Here is a 20,544-nt window from a genome sequence, read left to right as displayed (position 1 = left end):
TGCCATGTCCAATAGAGTTCTATTCTTCCTCTCCACTACACCATTTTGTTGAGGGGTGTAGGGAGAAGAGAACTCATGCTTTATGCCCTCCTCCTCAAGGAAACCTTCAATTTGAGAGTTCTTGAACTCCGTCCCGTTGTCGCTTCTAATTTTCTTGATCCTTAAGCCGAACTCATTTTGAGCCCGTCTCAAGAATCCCTTTAATGTTTCTTGGGTATGAGATTTTTCCTGCAAAAAGAACACCCAAGTGAAGCGAGAATAATCATCCACAATAACTAGACAGTACTTACTCCCGCCGATGCTTATGTAAGCTATCGGGCCAAATAGATCCATGTGTAGGAGCTATAGTGGCCTGTCGGTCGTCATGATGTTCTTGTGTGGATGGTGAACACCAACTTGCTTTCCTGCTTGGCATGCGCTACAAACCCTGTCTTTCTCAAAATGAACATTTGTTAATCCTAAAATGTGCTCTCCCTTTAGAAGCTTGGGAAGATTCTTCATTCCAACATGGGCTAGTCGGCGGTGCCAGAGCCAACCCATGTTAGTCTTAGCAATTAAGCAAGTGTCGAGTTCAGCTCTATCAAAATCTACCAAGTATAGCTGACCCTCTAATACTCCCTTAAATGCTATTGAATCATCACTTCTTCTAAAGACAGTGACACCTATATCAGTAAAAAGACAGTTGTAGCCCATTTGACATAATTGAGAAACGGAAAGCAAATTATAATCTAATGAATCTACAAGAAAAACATTGGAAATAGAATGGTCAGGAGATATAGCTATTTTACCAAGGCCTTTGACCAAACCTTGATTTCCATCCCCGAATGTGATAGCTCGTTGGGGATCCTGGTTTTTTTCATAGGAGGAGAACATCTTATTCTCCCCTGTCATGTGGTTTGTGCACCCGTTGTCGATAATCCAACTTGAGCCCCCGGATGCATAAACCTATAAAACAAGTTTAGTTCTTGACTTTAGGTACCCAAATGGTTTTGGGTCCTTTGGCATTAGACACAAGAACTTTGGGTACCCAAACATAAGTCTTTGACCCCTTGTGCTTGCCCCCAACATATTTGGCAACTACCTTGCCGGATTTGTTAGTCAACACATATGATGCATCAAAAGTTTTGAATGAAAAGCTATGTTCATTTGATGCACTAGGAGTTTTCTTCTTAGGCAACTTAGCACGGGTTGGTTGCCTAGAGCTAGATGTCTCACACTTATACATGAAAGCATGGTTAGAGCCAGAGTGAGACTTCCTAGAATGAATTCTCCTAATTTTGTCCTCGGGATAACCGGCACGGTACAAAATGTATCCCTCGTTATCCTGAGGCATGGGAGCTTTGCCCTTAACAAAATTAGACAACTTCTTAGGAGGGGCATTAATTTTGACATTGCCTCCCTGTTGGAAGCCAATCCCATCCTTAATGCCAGGGCGTCTCCCTCTATAGAGCATGCTTCTAGCAAATTTAAAATTTTCATTTTCTAAGTCATGCTCGGCAATCTTAGCGTCTAGTTTTGCTATATGATCATTTTGTTGTTTAATTAAAGCCATGTGATCATGTATAGCATTAACATCAACATCTCTACATCTAGTACAAATAGAAGTGTGCTCAACGGTAGATGTAGAGGGTTTGCAAGATTTTAATTCTACAACCTTAGCATGCAATATATCATTCTTAGTTCTAAGGTCGGAAATAGTAGCATTGCAAATATCAAAATCTTTAGCCTTAGCAATTAATTTTTCATTTTCATTCCTAAGGCTAACGAGAGATAAGTTCAATTCTTCAATCTTAGCAAGCAAATCATCATTATCATTCCTAAGATTGGGAATTGAAACATTACAAGCAATAGAATCAACCTTGGCTAACAAATTAGCATTCTCATTTCTAAGGTTGTCTATAGTCTCATGGCAAGTGCTTAGCTCACTAGACAATTTTTCACATTTTTCAACTTCTAGAGCATAAGCATTTTTAACCTTAACATGCTTTTTGTTTTCCTTGATTAGGAAGTCCTCTTGGGTGTCCAAGAGATCATCCTTCTCATGGATGGCACTAATTAATTCATTTAACTTTTCTTTTTGTTGCATGTTTAGGTTGGCAAAAAGAGTGCGTAAGTTATCTTGCTCATCACTAGCATTTTCATCACTAGAAGACTCATATCTAGTGGAAGACTTAGATTTAACCTTCTTCTTTTTGCCGTCCTTTGCCATGAGGCACTTATGGCCGACGTTGGGGAAGAGAAGTCCCTTGGTGACGGCGATGTTGGCGGCGTCCTCGTCGTCGGAGGAGTCGCTAGAGCTTTCGTCGGAGTCCCACTCCCGACAAACATGGGCATCGCCGCCCTTCTTCTTGTAGTACCTCTTCTTCTCCTTTCTTCTCCCCTTCTTGTCATCGCCCCTGTCACTAGAAATAGGACATTTTGCAATAAATTGATCGGGCTTACCACACTTGTAGCAAACCTTCTTGGAGCGGGGCTTGTAATCCTTCCCCCTCCTTTGCTTGAGGATTTGGCGAAAGCTTTTGATGACAAGCGCCATCTCCTCGTTGTCGAGCTTGGAGGCGTCGATTGGTTGTCTACTTGGTGTAGACTCCTCCTTCTTCTCCTCCGTTGCCTTAAATGCAACCGGTTGAGCTTCGGACGTGGATGGACCGTCAAGCTCGTTGATCTTCCGTGAGCCCTTGATCATAAATTCAAAGCTCACAAAATTCTCGATTACTTCCTCAGGAGTCATTAGTGTATATCTTGGATTACCACGAATTAATTGTACTTGAGTAGGGTTAAGGAAAATAAGAGATCTTAGAATAACCTTAACCACCTCGTGGTCATCCCACTTTTTGCTCCCGAGGCTGCGCACTTGGTTCACCAAAGTTTTGAGCCGGCTGTACATATCTTGTGGCTCCTCCCCTTGGCGAAGACGGAAGCAACCGAGCTCCCCCTCGATCGTTTCCCGCTTGGTGATCTTGGTGAGTTCATCACCCTCGTGTGCCATCTTGAGCACATCCCAAACTTCCTTGGCGCTTTTTAGTCCTTGCACCTTGTTGTATTCCTCCCTACTTAGAGAGGCGAGGAGTATGATTGTGGCTTGGGAGTTGAAGTGCTCGATTTGGGCTACCTCGTCCTCATCATAATCCTTATCCCCTACGGATGGTACCTATGCTCCAAACTCAACAACATTCCATATACTTTTGTGGAGTGAGGTTAGATGAAATTTCATTAAATCACTCCACCTAGCATAATCTTCACCGTCAAAGGTTGGCGGTTTGCCTAATGGAACGGAAAGTAATGGAGTATGTCTAGAAGTACGAGGATAATGTAAGGGGATCTTACTAAACTTCTTGCGCTCATGGCGCTTAGAAGTTATGGAGGGCGCGTCGGAGCCGGAGGTAGAAGGTGATGAAGTGTCGGTCTCGTAGTAGACCACCTTCCTCATCTTCTTTATTTTGTCGCCACTCCGATGCGACTTGTGAGAAGAAGTCTTCTTTTCCTTCTTCTTTTCCTTCTTCTTATCCTTGTTGCGGGACTCTTCCGATGAAGCCTTCCCGTGGCTTGTAGTGGGCTTGTCGCCGGTCTCCATCTCCTTCTTGGCGAGTTCTCCTGACATCACTTCGAGCGGTTAGGCTCTAATGAAGTACCGGCTCCGATACCAATTGAAAGTCGCCTAGAGGGGGGGTGAATAGGGCGAAACTGAAATTCTCAAAAATAATCACAACTACAAGCCGGGTTAGCGTTAGAAATATAATTGAGTCCGCGAGAGAGGGTGCAAAACAAATCGCAAGCAAATAAAGAGTGTGACACACGGATTTGTTTTACCGAGGTTCGGTTCTCGCAAACCTACTCCCCATTGAGGTGGTCACAAAGACCGGGTCTCTTTCAACCCTTTCCCTCTCTCAAACGGTCCCTCGGACCGAGTGAGCTTTTCTTCTCAATCACTTGGAACACAAAGTTCCCACAAGGACCACCACAAGATTGGTGTCTCTTGCCTCAATTACAAGTGAGTTTGATCGCAATGAAGAATCAAAGAAAGAAGAAAGCAATCCAAGCGCAAGAGCTCGAAAGAACACAAGCAAATCTCTCTCACTAGTCACTAGGGCGTTGTGTGGAGTTTGGAGAGGATTTGATCACTTGGGTGTGTCTAGATTTGAATGCTAGAGCTCTTGTAAGTAGTTGAAGTGGGAAAACTTGGATGACTTGAATGTGGGGTGGTTGGGGGTATTTATAGCCCCAACCACCAAACTAGCCGTTTGGTGGGGCTGTTTGTCGCATGGTGCACCGGACAGTCCGGTGCACACCGGACATGTCCGGTGCGCCAGCCATGTCACCAAAGCCGTTGTGTTCCGACCGTTGGAGCTCTGTCTTCTGGGCCCGCTTGGATGTCCGGTGGCACACCGGACATGTACTATAGAGTGTCCGGTGCGCCACATCGTGCGTGCCTGACTTCTGCGCGCTCTGGCACGCATTTAATGCTTCTGCAGGTGACCGTTGGCGCGAAGTAGCCGTTGCTCCGCTGGCTCACCAGACAGTCCGGTGAATTATAGCGGAGCAAATTCCTGAAGCTGGCGAGTTCCAGAGCCGCTCTTCCTTGGGATACCGGACACTGTCCGGTGTACACCGGACAGTCCGGTGAATTATAGCGGAGCGCCTCTGGATTTTCCCGAAGGTGAAGAGTTCAGCGTGAAGTCCCCTGGTGCACCGGACACTGTTCGGTGGAGCACCGGACACTGTCCGGTGGCGCACCGGACAGTCCGGTGCGCCAGACCAGAGGTGCCTTCGGTTATCCCTTGCTCTCTTTTATTGAACCCCATACTCGGTTTTTTTATTGGCTAAGTGTGAACCTTTGTCACCTGTATGACTTATACACTAGAGCAAACTAGTTAGTCCAATTATTTGTGTTGGGCAATTCAACCACCAAAATCAATTAGGAACTAGGTGTAAGCCTAATTCCCTTTCACTTAGCCCGGCATGTTTCTTCTCGCGCGTATGAAAATGTTATCCCATGCCCGCAAACTCTCTTACCCGCGTACCAGCAATGGATATATATATCTGTATGTATATATCTATATGTATTTGGTGTATCTCAACATTGTGAGTGCAACATTAAGCGGTGTGCGCCACCTCAAGGAGCGCGTGACCGAGGCCGCCATGGGCCATGCCTTCGTCCTCCAGAGCGGCGAACGTGAGTGCAGCAACACACGACACACGGTGATGGGTGAAGGCGAACACAGATGGGGAGAAAAGAGATTTTTTTCAATTTATGAAATGACTAAATGGCGTTATAGCGTGTGTGATATGTTTGATAATGACATTCAGATAAAGTCCCTCATTAGGATGGCAAAGTGACAAATCCTACTTCTCATAATGACATAATTCCAATTTTCTCTTATGACAATGTATTCTATATGTAGTGATACTCTCTTCTATTACTCACAAATAAACTAATCTTTAGGAGACTCAACGTCTCATTGGCTTATTTATTTTCTCAAAGTGCCCTCATATTTTCTGCACCTCCTACTTTCTCCCTCTTCCCCAACAATTCACCCTTGAGTTTTGACAATTGAATGAGTGCAGTAAATGTTACGGTTACTTTTTGCAACTCAAATAAATGTGCACCCACTTCAATTAATAAATGATAGTATGATCTTTTTTCTTATACTAACCATCCTAAATTCATGAGTAATCTATTTATTAAAGGATAGATAGATTAATTTGGTGTCATAAATCTTGACGTAATTTTTATAAATCCATATAAAGTTTAAAAGTTTGAGTTAATACTACACTTGAATCTATCTAGTCTTAACAGAAGAGCTGCAATTTATCCTAGAACTGTAATGTCCTACTAATGGTTTGTTTGGATTCAACAGCTAAAATGAAAGCTTAACTTCTCCTGAGAAGCCAAACGTAAATAAAACGTGTTCTTTTTACTATTTTAGTCACTTATAGCCTTTTCTATTTACATCTTTAGCTCCTAAAGTGACTAAATTTAAGTCACTTTTGTTTTAGTTTATGGAATAGAAAAGGCCATAAATAAATGAAGGGGTGCAGGACATAAAAGCAGCAAAAGTATCGAACGAATGCAAGCTCTTGCATCTGATGATTTTATCATCATGGAGAATGACCTTGACTATATTTAACGCCCGTTTTGTTGTCCTTGAGTTTTACGGTTTTAGAGCTAGTTTGGCAACCATATTTTTTTAAGGGATTTTTATTTTCTTAAAAGAAAATAAACTAATTTCTAATAAAAAAAATAAAAATTCCTTGAAAAAAATGAGGTTTCGAAACTAGCCTTTACTTTTTTTTCCCTCTCTTTGTCAAATCTGGACTCTGGCCTCTGGGCACAATTCCCTGCTGAGCTGGACCAAAACGCCCCTGCCCGCTCCTGGGGTTGTCTGTGGTCCGGTTGCACCGAGGAGGCGCGACGCGCGAGCCATCATTTCTCTCGTCTGCTCCCGTGCCCTCCGCGGCTCCGCCGCACTCATCTTCTAGTCTTCTTCCCTCCCCTCCGTCACCACTCACCACCTCCCCTATGGCATGGGAGCTTCTCCCGGCCTCTTCCTCCCCTTCCTGCCAGACCATCTTCCTACCGCAACGCACCTGACGGTTTCCATCCACCTGGCTTCCCTGTTGCGCTAGCTGATCGACCCACGCAACGCAAGTGCAATGCCGTGCCGAGGCTAGATCGAGCTGCCGAGCGCTGATCACGGTGAGGCCACCCAGATCCACCCGATTGCCACGCGGACTTCACCCCTTGCCTTTTCTCCTCCCGTCCACCCATCGGGCGCTTTCCCTCCATCCCTCTCTCTCGTGCGGCATCTGGGCGACCCGCCGACGCCCCTACGCCAGGTGCCCAGGCCTTCGTCGGGTCCTTTACCGGCGACGAGCACACACCAGGTTTGCGCACCCTTTCTCTTCCATTCCTGCTGCGCCAAACCGATCACAGGAACCCTAATTTAATCTATTTGTATTTGGATCTACCTTCGATTTTTACTGGGTCCGCCCCTGACCCTAGGCAACGTTCATGTTTTTCCTTTAATTGGTTCTTCGGGTTCAATTTTGGAGCATTTACATGCCACCTTAACATTTTTATTCCGTTTCTTCCAGGGCACTGGAGGGCTACCATCTGCTTCGCTTTCTGAAAAAAAAACAGTTTCGGCATAATTATCACCCTAAGATGCCTGGAATTACAATGGATGGATTTGTTGCAGAGGAGGTGCCGAACAGGGTGAATTCCTCTCCACAGAATGAAAATCTGCCCGCCCCAAATTCGACGGCAGCTTCAACAATGGCGCCAAGCATGCAAAGTGAGGCACTTGAGATGCATGTCGAGAGCTCCGGTACTGGGGAGCCCTCAATTGAGCAGCTCTACAACAATGTGTGCGAGATGAAGAGCTCAAGTGAGGGTGGCTCCCTGTCACATGAGAGCTTTGGCTCAGATGGGGAGGAGTCTAGGATTGATTCAGAGCTTCGCCATCTTGTTGCTGGGGAGATGGAGGCCATGAAGGTGATTGAGGAGGAAGAGGAGAATGGTAGTGTTGCCAACGTTGTGCCACCGGTTCCCGCTGAGAATGGAACCCCAGTAAAGGAGCAGCCTTCCAAATCGTCCAACAAGTCGAAGAAGGACTCAAAATCACAGCTTGAGTCTGATGCCTCTGTTGGTCCCAATAGGAAGGCGTCCACTGAGGAAGGTGAGAGGGAGGTCAGCAAACAGGCAACCCGAGTTGGCCGTCGGCGGAAATCAAATGCCAATCCACAGAATGGAACAGAAGATGCTGGGCTTGATAACCCAGACCTTGGTCCATTTCTTCTCAAACATGCAAGAGACTTGCTTGCCTCAGAAAACTCACGTCGGGCACTGAAATATGCTCTCCGTGCCACTAAGACATTTGAGAAATGTGCTGGTGGAAAACCAAGCTTGAACTTAGTCATGAGTTTGCATGTTGTTGCAGCAATCTACTGCAACTTGGGAAAATATGAAGAGGCTTTACCTGTGCTGCATCGATCTCTTGAGATCCCTGTAATTGAGGAAGGTCAGGAACATGCTCTTGCAAAGTTTTCTGGTTGCATGCAGTTAGGGGACACCTATGGCATGCTAGGTCAAACTGCACTCTCACTGCAATGGTATGCTTCTGGGCTTGAAATACAAAAGCAAACATTGGGAGAGCAAGACCCAAGGGTTGGAGAGACTTGTCGGTACTTAGCTGAGGCCCATGTGCAGGCATTACAACTCGATGAAGCACAAAGATTGTGTCAGATAGCCCTTGACATCCACAGGGAGCATGGCGGGACAGCCTCACTAGAAGAAACAGCTGATAGGAGGCTGATGGGTCTAATCTATGACACCAAGGGTGATCATGAAGCTGCCTTGGAGCATCTAGTGATGGCCGGCACGGCCATGATAGCCAATGGTCAGGAGACAGAGGTGGCCTCAGTGGATTGCAGCATTGGTGATATCTACCTCTCCTTGGGCCGGTATGATGAGGCTGTGTTTGCTTACCAGAAAGCTCTTACTGTATTCAAGACCAGCAAAGGGGAGAATCATGCAACTGTGGCTTCTGTTTTTGTGCGCATAGCGGATCTGTACAATAAGTCAGGGAAGCTGAGGGAGTCAAAATCTTACTGTGAAAACGCTCTCAAAATTTACCAAAAACCTATTCCAGGGACTTCTCTGGAAGAAATTGCCACTGGTTTAACTGATGTTTCAGCCATATATGAGACGATGAATGAGCATGAGCAAGCACTCAAGTTACTTCAGAAGGCCTTAAAAATGTACAACAATTCTGCTGGCCAACAGAGCACAATTGCTGGAATTGAGGCTCAGATGGGTGTCTTGCACTATATTTTGGGCAATTATGGCGAGTCATATGATTCCTTCAAGAGTGCGATTGCAAAGCTCCGCACCTGTGGTGAGAAAAAGTCTGCCTTCTTCGGAATTGCCCTGAACCAGATGGGATTGGCATGCGTTCAAAGATATTCGATAAATGAAGCAGCAGAACTGTTTGAGGAAGCTAGAACAGTTCTGGAACAAGAATACGGGCCTTATCATCCAGATACTTTAGGAGTGTACAGTAATCTTGCTGGAACTTATGATGCAATGGGCAGGTAAACTCCCTACTTCTGAAACTCAAATCGTTGTCTCAACTAGGTGTTGATGATTGTCTGTGTGTCTGCATGCATAATGATTTGCATTCCAATTACGCCCCGTTTGGATCATTGGAATTGAATTCCATTCTAATAATAATAATTTAGGAATATATCAATTAAGCTAATTCAGTTTTATGCAAAAAATATATTTATATACTATTATTAGCAAGATGTCGGAGATATTTATGTGCTACATTTTTACTATAGAGGAGTGAGACGAAAAGTGTCATGTAAGTTATAGAGTATAAACAAATTCTACTAATGCATAAAATCATTTCTCACCCTCCACCTCATTAATTTGAGATAGGCTTATATCTGAACTTTGGAAAGCGGTGGAATGTCAAATTCCAAACTAAATAAGTTATTTTATTGAGTGAATTCCAATTCCTCTGAAATGAAGGGATCCAAACGCCCCGTTAGTGATTTGCTGGAAAAAGGTACTATAGCAAGTGGGAATTCTTTGGTCTTAGTCGACTCCTCTTCCAGCTAGGCTCATGATTAGCATCTGTACCAACTCCTTGCTACCCCAGTTAGTTGATTAGATATTGATCGGTACAGTATAAAGTTGGATCAATTTAATTGAAGCAGGACCATCTTGCATCATCTTTACTTGCTTATCACTGGCTGCTCTGTGAAGAAGGGTTGCGCATACTTTATCCTTTTGCTTTATATTTTTCTATTTGTTTTCTCCCTCCATATTGTCGTGGAAACTTCATTCGGCTTTGTAAGGCATGTGGACTTTTAGCTTTATCATAGTCTGAGTAAATCTGGCTGGATCAGAAATGTCAACACTAGCTTAGCTGGCTAGATCAGAGTGCCGAAGCAAAGGTACTATCCTCCTGAGTTACTTTAGAAGAAGTATATCACCTATCAGCACCCCTGTGTCCTGCTAATATGAAAAAATGTGTTTCATTTTAGCCACAATTATCTGTTGACATTTGCATTTTGTTTCCCAGACTTGATGAGGCCATCGAGATCTTGGAATATGTTGTTGGAATGCGCGAGGAGAAGCTAGGTACGGCAAACCCAGATGTCGACGACGAGAAGCGGAGGCTTGGGGAGCTATTGAAGGAGGCTGGCCGGGTGCGAAGCAGAAAGGCAAAGTCCCTGGAGAATCTGCTCGAGACCAACCCATATATCGCCACCAAGAGAAATGCAGTTGCTGCATGAATCACTGTTCTGAAGATGAAAGGCGAGGATTGTTACTAAGGTATTCAATTGGTTCGTTCAGATGGGGGTAACGGGAATATTGGTGCTTACCTATTAAGAAAATATGAAATGATCAAATCACTGATCTCAAATTCTTTGCTGTAAAGTTTTCAAATACTATTACCGTTACATGTACAGTGCTCTTTTATACCGTTCTTGAGAAAACGAGTGGTGGGTACTGATTCTCTTTCTCTAGCTCAGGTGCGAGCTTGCATTCATCAGTTGTACCTTGGTTTTTATTACATTAAAAAAAGTTAATGCCACGGCTAATTCGATCGCTACTAATTGCAAAATAATTTTGCCAGCGAGAACCAGTTGTTGGACAAGTTGAAATGATAATTGAACGCGGGCAGGGCGAGTTGTAACACATCCAAGGGCTTGGTCTGTTATTTTTAATCCACGTGGATTGGAGTATATTGGATGGGATTATGATGTATTTTAATTTACTATGGATTTAAACTGACTTAATTCCGCTCAATCCACTTAAATTAGCAACAAAAGCCATCAAATGCTCTTTGCAAATTGCAAAGCGTTTCCCGCCTCCCGTACCATCTGTGCTGCGCCGTACCGGCTGTTCCGAAACACGCAGATAATGCTCTTTGCAGCGCACCCCTGCCGGGAAGCAGCTTCTCTGTAGTAACGTCTGGCTACTGCCGTGCGGGGCCAGGCGTGGGTCAGCCTCACGTGTCAGTGATCGACCTTACGTCCCTTCATGTTACTGCAATACGGCAGAGGATCCTGGTGCCCCTGCCGGCTGCCGCCCGTGCTCGCCAGCGTGCCGCCGCGCCTGCTGCTGCGAAAAAGTGCTTCTTCCAATACAAGATGACTCTCTGTCTCTCTAAGAGCATCTTCAACAACGTGACCTATAAAAATGACTTATAATTTAAAAATAAGTAAATTTTATAGAATTTAGGACACCAATAAAACACCCCGCTCCAACAGTAAAGCCCTAAATCTAAATTATAGGGCAGCCCACTACGGTGTAGTATATTTGAGGCACTTGAGAGGGTGCCCTATAGTTTTTTGACAAAATTTGTTGAATTGAGGCACTGTTGGAGTGATTTTTCCTATGTAGAGCTCTATATTTCGATTTGAGGCATTGTTGGAGATGCCCTAAATAGATTTTGAGAAAAAATATTATTACATAGACAATAATAATTACATTCGGTGGTTATCATAGTCAAAAAGGCATATCGTTTGGCATAAAGTAAGAGAGTGTTTGAATGCATTAGAGCTAATAGTTAGTGACTAAAATTATTTGATACATACAAATACCTTATCTGATATATACAGAATTATATGGGACATTGACTTTGTGAAGTCTACATTGCTAATATCGACTCATTGTTTTGTACTGTTAGCCAGTAATTTGTTCCTGCATTTTACATGGTTTGGGTAGAAAAAAAGTGGCAACATGAAACCTACGTGCATTCTGCAATCTGCGTCATGTGCTCTGTAATTGGTATTTGCTAATTCTGTCTAGGTACTCCAAGAGACTAGTTAAATAGGTTGTTAAGCTAAATTTTAGCTAATTAATAGCAAAATAACTCTTCAACAAATTAGTCATTTAATTTGTCAAGGTGTCAAGCTATCCGGCTCTCTTAAATTGACTGGGCTCACTTGACAAATTTACCTAGTCACTCTTGCTAACTAATCTAACTTGCATATTGGAGAGTCTATTGGAATAACATGTTATATATAAAATTTAATCTTTATAGAGAGACAAATAAAGAGCCAAAAATAAAAAGTCTCTTGAAGATGCTCTAATGCACCTTATTTAGCTATATCTTATAAATGTTGTGATTGAGTTACATTTGATTACTTGGTTAACGAGTAAACAATGTTAGTCTAGGTACGTGCAAAGCGCGCCCCTGATTGAGTCCTTACCAAAAAAAAGGAAACTGCTCATCGGCCACTCCGCTTCCTGTCTAGGATGCTTCCGTTCACCATTGCTTCGACGGTGTTGTTATAAAGTTTATGTGGATAGCTATCACAATGGGGTGGTGGCGCAGTTGGTTAGCGCGTAGGTCTCATAGCTGTTGAGTGATCCTGAGGTCGAGAGTTCGAGCCTCTCTCACCCCAAATTTCAGCCGAATCGATGATGAAAACGCTCAGTGACAACATGGGTCGCCACAACCTTGTCATCTTCCCAGATGATACTACGAGCAACTCTGAGCCTCGGCATATTTTTTTTACATAAACTTGGTCTCGTCATTTTTTTTTCTCTGGCTTCACAGACAAACTTGGTCCGTTGATTTGTAGTCGAACGAACGCAGTCTCTCGCCGTAGCGGCGCCGGGAGGGCCCGGCGAAGGTTTAGGTAGGGGGTGACAATGGTTCTCAATTTTACACATTACAAAGTTTTAAGAATTAAGATCGAACTTTATTTATATTTATTTTTAAACTAAAATTTATTTAAAACTCTATCATTTTATTAAGAAGTATTTGAATTATGATGCATTACGATTCCTAGTTCTACGCCAGTTCAGCGCGCGGCAAGCGGCCAAGCAGCTACCTACACGTCTCGGCTGAAGCATATCCTGATATCCGACTGTAAAGTTGCAAGCACCGGACTAGCGAGTTGCGCTAGCTACGACGACCGACGCATCACGCATGGCGTGACTCTGGGCGGCGCTACGCAACAAAAAATTACAGATATCCAGCTCTGGCTGCGCGCTATCCTGTGAGCGACACTTAGGCATGTAGAATGTCTTGGTACATGCGTTTAGTGCAACCTAGACGCAAGGAAAAGAAATTGAAGATTCACTCAAAACCTTGACTATGCTGCTTGATGTTAAGACAACAAGACACCTTTTTGGCCGTGTTTCCTTGGTACTGCATCCATAATGTAGCCCGTAGTTTAAAAACAAGGTTAAAAACAAGAAAACCAAATCTGTAATTAGCACGGTGGACCGCTGCGAAAGCCCAAAGCAGCACTTTTGCTTTGGGCCGTTTTTCTTTGTTATTTTTAGCGCGCGACGAATTCTACACCCTCTCCTCCGTTTCAACGTTTCCGACAGTTGTACCATACGGAACGTCAAATATGCAGCAATTGTTAATCCCGGTTACTTGTGAGAATAAAATAAAAGACAATTTTGTAGAATCGTGAATTCAGATGGCATCATGAGATAGTGCTCGCACTCAGAAATCACGACAAAGACAACGACAATGTTCAGTTAAACTTATAGATCTCTCATAATTTCTTCGACATTATCTGAGCATTATTTTAACCTCCAAAATTTATTAGCACTGGGAACTGTCAGTGCCTGTTACAGAAGTGTATGCTTCTGGTACACCATTTTCTGCGTTTGGGAGTAATAACTCCCTGAAAAGCGAAAGCTTTGTTCCATGTGCTGGTATATAGGTTTACCTGTCTTAATAAGACCGTAAGCTGTTAGATATGATCTTCCTGATGTAAACGGTTCAAGAACTGTCTTCCTTTAGCCTGCAGGAGAGACAGCATCAATACGAATTCTGGAAGTACTGCAGATCAGTAAGAGCTGTGACGATTGCTTACTCCAGTTCTGCCAAAACTTGGTGGTGAGCCTCGGAGCACATGTTTGGGCCAACTCACTTTGCTCAGCCCCTACTGAGACCTTTAAACATGAAGTAACCGATACTGGCAACAGTCAGGCAAATAAGTGGACAGATGAGTGTGTCGCTATCCAGCACCCGGTTCCTGCTGGCGGTATTATTAGTCTGGCGTGTTAAGACCAAATGCTCGTGAAGCAGATTTGTCAGATTGTCGAGCTGATGTATAACCTGGCGCTGACCTCTTGTTATGTTCATAATCTGCATAGGAAACAAAGCATCAAACACGAAATGTCAAGTACCTGAAAGCAAGGCATCAAACGGAAAAGGTCAAGATGTGTACAAAAAATGTGTTACATTAAGATAGGCACAACTAACGCTCATGTTTTTATGGTGAGGTTTATAATAAATACTAAATATCACGACATACTGAATAACCAAACAGCTTGCACATACCAGAGAAACTTGCATTCCGCTTAGGCTTTGCATTAGAGTTTCAATTGATTATCTAGTAGTTGCTGACGTTAGAAGTTACTTAGTTTTATTGATTTTGTGTGCATGAATACTAGTATTACATCAAACTATACTATGAAACCATCCAATAATCATTGTTTCCACACAATGTGCATTTGGCAATCCAGATATGATTCCACATTCATAGATGTATAGTTAGATAGTTTTTGACTTTGCTAACGATGAAATGACACTACCTGTACTGGAAATGGAACCGGATTACTATTCCTTTTACTTATTTCGGACTAGATAAACTCGAACAAGACTGAATTTTTGACCCACTTCTCCACTTAATTCGAGGACGACATCCTTTGCTATTTTTTATCAGATTGTTAGGATCTGTTTGAGGTCTAAAAAATCACACTGGATTTTAAAATTGCTTGATAAACTAATAGTTAAACAATGTTGATAATACTTCCTACATCTAATTCCAACAAGCTATAAAAAAAGGAGAGGGAGAAAGACCTCTTCTATCATCGGGGAATCCTTTGAAAGTTGGTTTGATGATGAAGAATGAGGTATCAGAGTACCATTGCCTAAATGAGAGACAAAGAGATTTGTAGGCGTGGAACCATTGCAAGCATCATTTGGAAGAGCTAAGTTCTGCTGACTGGGCAAATGTTTTTTCACTGTAAATTTCGAGTTGAGTTCTTCAACTCGAGAGGTAAACTCATCCATCCTTTCATTCAATGTTGATATCTGTTCTGAAAGCTGGGTGATTGCACCCTATGAAATAGAAGTGGAAACAAGAACATTTGCATTAGAGATCACATATGTTTTCGTAGAGGCTTTCAACTGTCATGATAGTTATAATTCTTTACAAAAGTCACCTGGTTGATAGCAGGCGGTTCAAGGGCCCGCCCTCCACCAAACCTCCTATTGGTTTCTGTTAGTTTACTCAATTTCACAATATTTTTGTCTCCGTGTGTTGAATATGATTGAGATAGGCCACTGGACAACATGATAAGAAAGTCAGCTAACTTCATTCAGGTTCCAAAGTTTCAACAGTTCAAACTTGAAACAAGGATGTTACTATGAAACCTCTTCATAAGTTTGTTTCTCCGATCAGCCGAAACACGGGAAAAGGCTTCCTTTGGACTTGAGACCAGCTCATCGTCGATGCTGAGCTTTGTCTTCAAATCTTCTGGTAACGCCTGCATAGCAGTCAGATACAACCAATGAAATAAACAAAACAACTAGAACAAATGCAAATATACAGTGTAAGCAACATAACTAACAAAATATACATACCATAACATCATTAATCAATTTCTCCAGCTGAATTTGTTCAATATATGTGCGTGGTATGTAAGAACCATCCAAACCTAACTGATCCGCTACAGATTTAACATAAAGCCGATCTCTTCCTTGCACCTAAATAAAGAAGCATGGTCATAACATTTGCACATCTTAAACAGTAAGAGATTAAAAAAAGATAATACTGAAATAAATAGAACTCAAGAACCTGAGACAAAAATGGCATTGAGAGAAACATCAACCAAACAACAAAGATTATGCTCACTTGTATATATTGTCTGTTAAGTTGTTCCAGCCAATCAATTTTAACAGTTGCCTTGCCATCAGAAAAAACACGAGTGCTTCTCTTCAGTATAGCTGCTATAGTATATCCCAATGCCATCAAACCACCAAGAAGACGAACACTGACTTCAAAAGTGATCCTTGGTGATATGATAAAAGAATTGTCGGTCACCCATTCCTTTGAACACAGAATGGAATAAGAGAGTTAGTGAACACCAGGGCTGCCAGCAAGGGTTTGTTTATTGCATGTAGTCACGGACAATAGAAACAAGTAGCAGAGAAGACTGATCAAACGTGTTAAGTTAAGCATACCTAGTAAATATAAAAAGAGAAGTAAAATTCAGAATCTGACTGCGACAAAAATTGAACTGAATTAGTTTTTCAGTGCTAGCAAAGATTTCAGGGGAAATATGGTACAGAATAAAATTACATGGCAGCTAAGGTCTAAGGAGTGGACTTAATCCAACGAACCTTATACCGTACTAGTATTAGAACATGATCAAGATCAACTAGCAATATCACTCAAAAAGTATAATTTGTAGCTATCAAACATAAAACTGAAATTCCATTTATAAGGGAGAAAAAACATAAAACTGGAATTCATTGGTAGGATAGGAAAAGTATAAAACGGATATACCTCAAACATTAGATTATATTTCCCTTCCCTATTCCGCATTCTCAAGTAAGATTGGCATGCTTCTGGGTCTTCACCAGGTGGAAGCAGATATATATCATAAGTTTCTTCGTTGCTTTCCGTATGATCATCACCAAGCACAGCCTTGATTTTCTCAGGTCCTAGAGACCTTGGTGACTGCAAGTGTATGTGACCAACAGGCAGTGCACAATTAAACAATTTTCTTGGTTAATCATAAAAAATGTTGGTTGTTGAAAGTTGAAACTATGTCACTGGTGCAGAATTATGAATTTTTCTTGAGAGGCCTACCTTTAGAATGTACATAGGATTTTGGAACCCTGAAAATGGGTTGAACTTGTTGATGATCTTAATATGTGCGGTCTCCAAATCTGGTTCGATGAAAGCCTTGTACATTGGATAAACCTGAAAAATGTCATATTTCATTAAACCACACCAATTACAGTAAGAGGTAATTCACTGTTAACAATGGACAACAACATTGCTCATAAAATGTATAGCCAAGTTGGAAAATTCAACCTACCGTTTCAGAGATCTGATGAATTATTTCTTCAGGCTCCTGGCCAGCTCGCTGTATATCCCTTAAAACCCTCTTGACTAGGTCAAAATGAACACCACCAGTGACAGAAACACGCAAGTCTATCACTGGCCGTAACTTCTCACTCAGTGCATAAATACCTTCAATGATAACAATTCGGGAGCTAGGGACATCAACTGTTCTGTTTGCACATAAGAAATTATGATATTCAAATGAATGATGCAATATGGACCTTAAGGCTTAAGCTTGTAATATTGAAAGATAGCAGTGATAATTTACCTATAACCAGTCCGGCAGCTTGACTTGAAATCATATATTGGAACCTGAACTGACCTTCCTTCCTTCAGACCATGTATATTTTCCAGCAGTGTGTCATAGTCTGTCAGACGTGGATCTGGGCAAGTTTTAAGAGGTGAAAATATCAATTTCTCTGGTAGGAAACATTATAACCTTAGAGAATGCAGTTTGTAATAATAGAGCACTCTGATACTAACATTGTGCCATAAATATTATAAGATAATAATCATGCCATTATCAACACAGTGGTATGCAGTTTCCAAATGACCAAATGTGCAACACCACAGCTCAAGATATATGTAACATAACTATCTCCTATTATTTTTTCAGAAGTTTTGTTGCTGTGAAGAAAGTGGTATATGCCTAGTAACCAGGAACAGGGAACTTTGCCATGTTCCTCATTCCAGGATCGTTTGTTCCATTCCGGGAACGCAGGAACAATATCGTCCCCATGGTATTAAAATCCTTGTTTAGTGGCGCACCACGTACCGCATTTCCGTTCCTCGACCCGTCGATCCGGGAACTTGGTTATACGGATTAAAGAAACTATAAGACAATATGCAAAGTGCTTGGTGATTAGAATTACCATCAAAATTGCCATCGACTATGCGAGTTGCGTCATTATAGTTGTCCATTGATATCACAGCAACATCAGGCATGAAATTGACCACCTTCTCAGTGAACACAGTCTTCCCAGCACCAGAGGGGCCAGCAACACCAACAAATATTATCCCGTCATTGTGCTGTGCCAAAAGCTGGCAAGCACGGATCACAACAAAGAAGCCTTTCTCAAAAGACAGTGGATCATGGAAGCGGACGATCTCATAGCGATCTGAATCTTTCCTTTTCACCAATTGGACCTTGTCACGCAAAAGGTTGTGCCGCCTCCTTGGTGAGTCAGCCATGGAATCATGTTGGTCCATTTTATTCTTCAGGATGCAATTGTAGTCTACAGTCTGCACAACAGATGGAAATAGAAAATTAAAGATATAATAGAGCTATGTGAATTCAGGGTTCCCTAAGAGGCTCAAAACATAGACTGATTGGCTTCAAGGTCGGTGTCACCGAACCGAACTGCCGAATCCAATTATATTGTACTTCCTACTTCCTAGCCCCTTTTCATTGTTTCTTTCACTTTTCCTTTATCTAACTTTTGTAACATACTTTCATGTAACTCTGTACTTGATGTTTACTTTTAGCGCATATTCTACAATGCAGTGAGAACGCCAGCTATTAAGTGCAGAACAATAATTGAGCGCTAACGAAGAACAAGGGGCGGACCCAGTAAAGGACGTGGGTGCCCAATATTTTTTGCCAAAAAAAATGAAGTTGTAAGTTAGTAAGCATGTGTATACACTCGTAATTAGATCAGATCCGAATACGAAATAGCCAAGTAGCTTAAGCGAGGGTTCGGATGGGGTTTCGCACAGCATGAATCGGGTGATCGGTTTCGCACAGCATGAATGGGAGAGGGAGGTTGCGGATACCTAGTGGGTGCTCGTTGGCGGCAAGCGAGGGAGGCCTGGCGAAGGGACCGACGAATACCTGGGCACCTGGCTTAGGGCGACGGCGGCTGTTGCCTTGCCGCGGGAGGGAAAGGACGCGTACGCCTTGCCGCACGAGACAGATCACGCGGGGTGAACCGGAGATGGAATTATGGAAAGGCAGGGGGTGAGTTCAGAACAAGAGAAATACCACAGTTCTCAGGCCCGGGAAGCGATGACGACGACCACCACGAGCAGGACCAGAGAGTTCCTCTCGGTGGTGTCCAACTCCTCACGTGCTTGGGTCGGCGCTGGACGCTCGGCGGCGCTGGCAAGGCCGAATTTGAGCACGGCGGTGTGGGTCGTGGACGGAGGAGGATGCTTCGATGTTAGTGCTACCAAGGGCCGGGATGGACATGGACGTGACTAGTGCTATGTGCTACCAAAGGCGTATGTGTAAAATTTATATGAGTCCTGCTTTATAGCTAACCGTTAAACGTTTTTATAGATTCGCTTCAATAAAAATCATCTATATTAACATAAATACAGAATCGATCGAATCATCATGTTAGTAAAAAACATCCCTTCCTAAACCTTAAACCCTACGAATCCTTCAACTTTCTCCACACACACATAACCCCGTGATATTCATATTCTCAGTTAAATTATCCATGAATCCAAGTTTTTATAAAAGGTTTTTAGAAAAAAAAATTGTACCAAACAGTTATATAGCTGAGGCAATGGAGTAAAACGAGATGGAAACGTAGAATGAGAACCGGTCTCGCGACCAATAGCGCATTGCCTTCTCAGGAATAGTTGTTGCTATGGCTCTATTCTTTACTCTCGTTTAGCCAAGTTGGGTGATTTTTGTATGGCTCTTTTTGCTCTTCTTAGAAATTGTATTGTGCTTTTTGCTCTTTTTTCTTGGAAAAAAATCAACGGACGAAGAAAAAGAAGTAAAGAACATTGAACAAGAGGACAACCCGTCCTGGAACACCAGGTTGAAAAGCAGTGCGGAGCGCGATTATTCCGTGCTCTATATCGTATACGATACAACTTGACTAGCCGAGTCACACCTCCCAAAAATGCTCGGCAAGACGGCAAACCTATAAGGCAGATTCTCTCTCGCACTCTCGCTTGCCTTTCCAGGAAAGTGACGTGCTCACAACCTCTGGCCAAACATCTAGCAAATTGCTGTAAGAGAAAGTACAAATTCTCAAGTCTTGTGATCTTTTTCTTCTTTTCTTATAAGAGATCCTGTGCCTTCGACAACAAATTGCCGAAAACACACGGTAATGGAAGGAAAGCAGAGCATCTCAACCTCGAACACAGACGTACTGACCACATTATTAGAAATACCAATAAGGCAACAAAACAACAAAAAGAATCCAAACCCCTTTCCTCCCCGTCACACTGTCAATCTGGTCAGACAGAGCATCTACTGGTGCAGTACGGATAAACGAGAAAGTTTCCAGATCAGATGCACATCGAACGATCTACACGAACCTTGTCGCCAACAAAAGCTGGATGATTTTCCATCAGTCATTTAAAAAGCTGGCAACAACGTTGTGCTTGTGCACATCTGATTAGCTTGGAACAACAGAAGTATCCACTGACGAGCCTTCATGGCCATCCTTTATCTCTATA

The 20,544-nt window shown here is 42.7% G+C and overlaps 2 protein-coding genes and 1 non-coding gene across 8 annotated transcripts; 2 read left to right on the top strand and 1 right to left on the bottom strand.

The window, feature by feature from the left end:
* Positions 1-6,468: 6,468 nt before the first annotated feature.
* Positions 6,469-10,533, top strand: LOC100280937 (kinesin light chain). The gene is made up of 3 exons (NM_001368333.1): positions 6,469-6,885; positions 7,096-9,093; positions 10,092-10,533. The coding sequence occupies exons 2-3, from the start codon at positions 7,166-7,168 to the stop codon at positions 10,303-10,305; spliced, it is 2,142 nt and encodes a 713-aa protein (NP_001355262.1). The 5' UTR covers positions 6,469-6,885; positions 7,096-7,165; the 3' UTR covers positions 10,306-10,533.
* Positions 10,534-12,341: 1,808 nt separating this feature from the next.
* On the top strand, positions 12,342-12,426 carry TRNAM-CAU (transfer RNA methionine (anticodon CAU)). The gene is given in 2 exon segments: positions 12,342-12,379; positions 12,391-12,426. It is a non-coding gene; the product is annotated as a tRNA-Met (tRNA).
* A 1,027-nt stretch (positions 12,427-13,453) lies between these two features.
* On the bottom strand, positions 13,454-19,448 carry LOC103627622 (inorganic pyrophosphatase TTM1). 6 transcript variants are annotated; one of them, XR_004849685.1, is made up of 14 exons: positions 19,109-19,448; positions 18,901-19,023; positions 18,000-18,369; positions 17,396-17,510; positions 17,102-17,297; positions 16,870-16,983; positions 16,564-16,737; positions 15,910-16,104; positions 15,639-15,761; positions 15,429-15,541; positions 15,218-15,338; positions 14,853-15,113; positions 13,861-14,135; positions 13,454-13,788 (listed from the first exon to the last, which is right to left on the bottom strand). XR_004849685.1 is itself a non-coding variant. In XM_035959255.1 (12 exons), the coding sequence occupies exons 2-12, from the start codon at positions 18,334-18,336 to the stop codon at positions 13,923-13,925; spliced, it is 1,962 nt and encodes a 653-aa protein (XP_035815148.1). In that variant the 5' UTR covers positions 18,337-18,369; positions 18,901-19,448; the 3' UTR covers positions 13,454-13,922. The 6 variants fall into 6 exon arrangements, 1 of the variants encoding a protein (XP_035815148.1); XR_004849688.1 differs by having other exon boundaries at positions 18,959-19,023; XR_004849684.1 differs by having other exon boundaries at positions 18,901-19,448.
* Between the last annotated feature and the right edge of the window lie 1,096 nt (positions 19,449-20,544).

This window comes from Zea mays, chromosome 5 (assembly GCF_902167145.1).
Source record: "Zea mays cultivar B73 chromosome 5, Zm-B73-REFERENCE-NAM-5.0, whole genome shotgun sequence".
In the NCBI taxonomy this organism is placed as follows: Eukaryota; Viridiplantae; Streptophyta; class Magnoliopsida; order Poales; family Poaceae; genus Zea; species Zea mays.
Note: the sequence above shows the minus strand (reverse complement) of the source record. Positions and strands in the feature narration are given on the sequence as shown.

Bases quoted from the DNA above. Each gene is read 5' to 3' on its own strand.
- LOC100280937 (NM_001368333.1), top strand. From the start codon at position 7,166: ATGCCTGGAATTACAATGGATGGATTTGTTGCAGAGGAGGTGCCGAAC. The intron at 9,094-10,091 runs GTAAACTCCCTA...TTTGTTTCCCAG, and splicing joins ACTTATGATGCAATGGGCAG to ACTTGATGAGGCCATCGAGA.
- LOC103627622 (XM_035959255.1), bottom strand. From the start codon at position 18,336: ATGGACCAACATGATTCCATGGCTGACTCACCAAGGAGGCGGCACAAC. The intron at 17,511-17,999 runs GTAATTCTAATC...AAACTTGCCCAG, and splicing joins AGTCGATGGCAATTTTGATG to ATCCACGTCTGACAGACTAT. The intron at 15,114-15,217 runs GTGACTTTTGTA...TCTATTTCATAG, and splicing joins AACCGCCTGCTATCAACCAG to GGTGCAATCACCCAGCTTTC.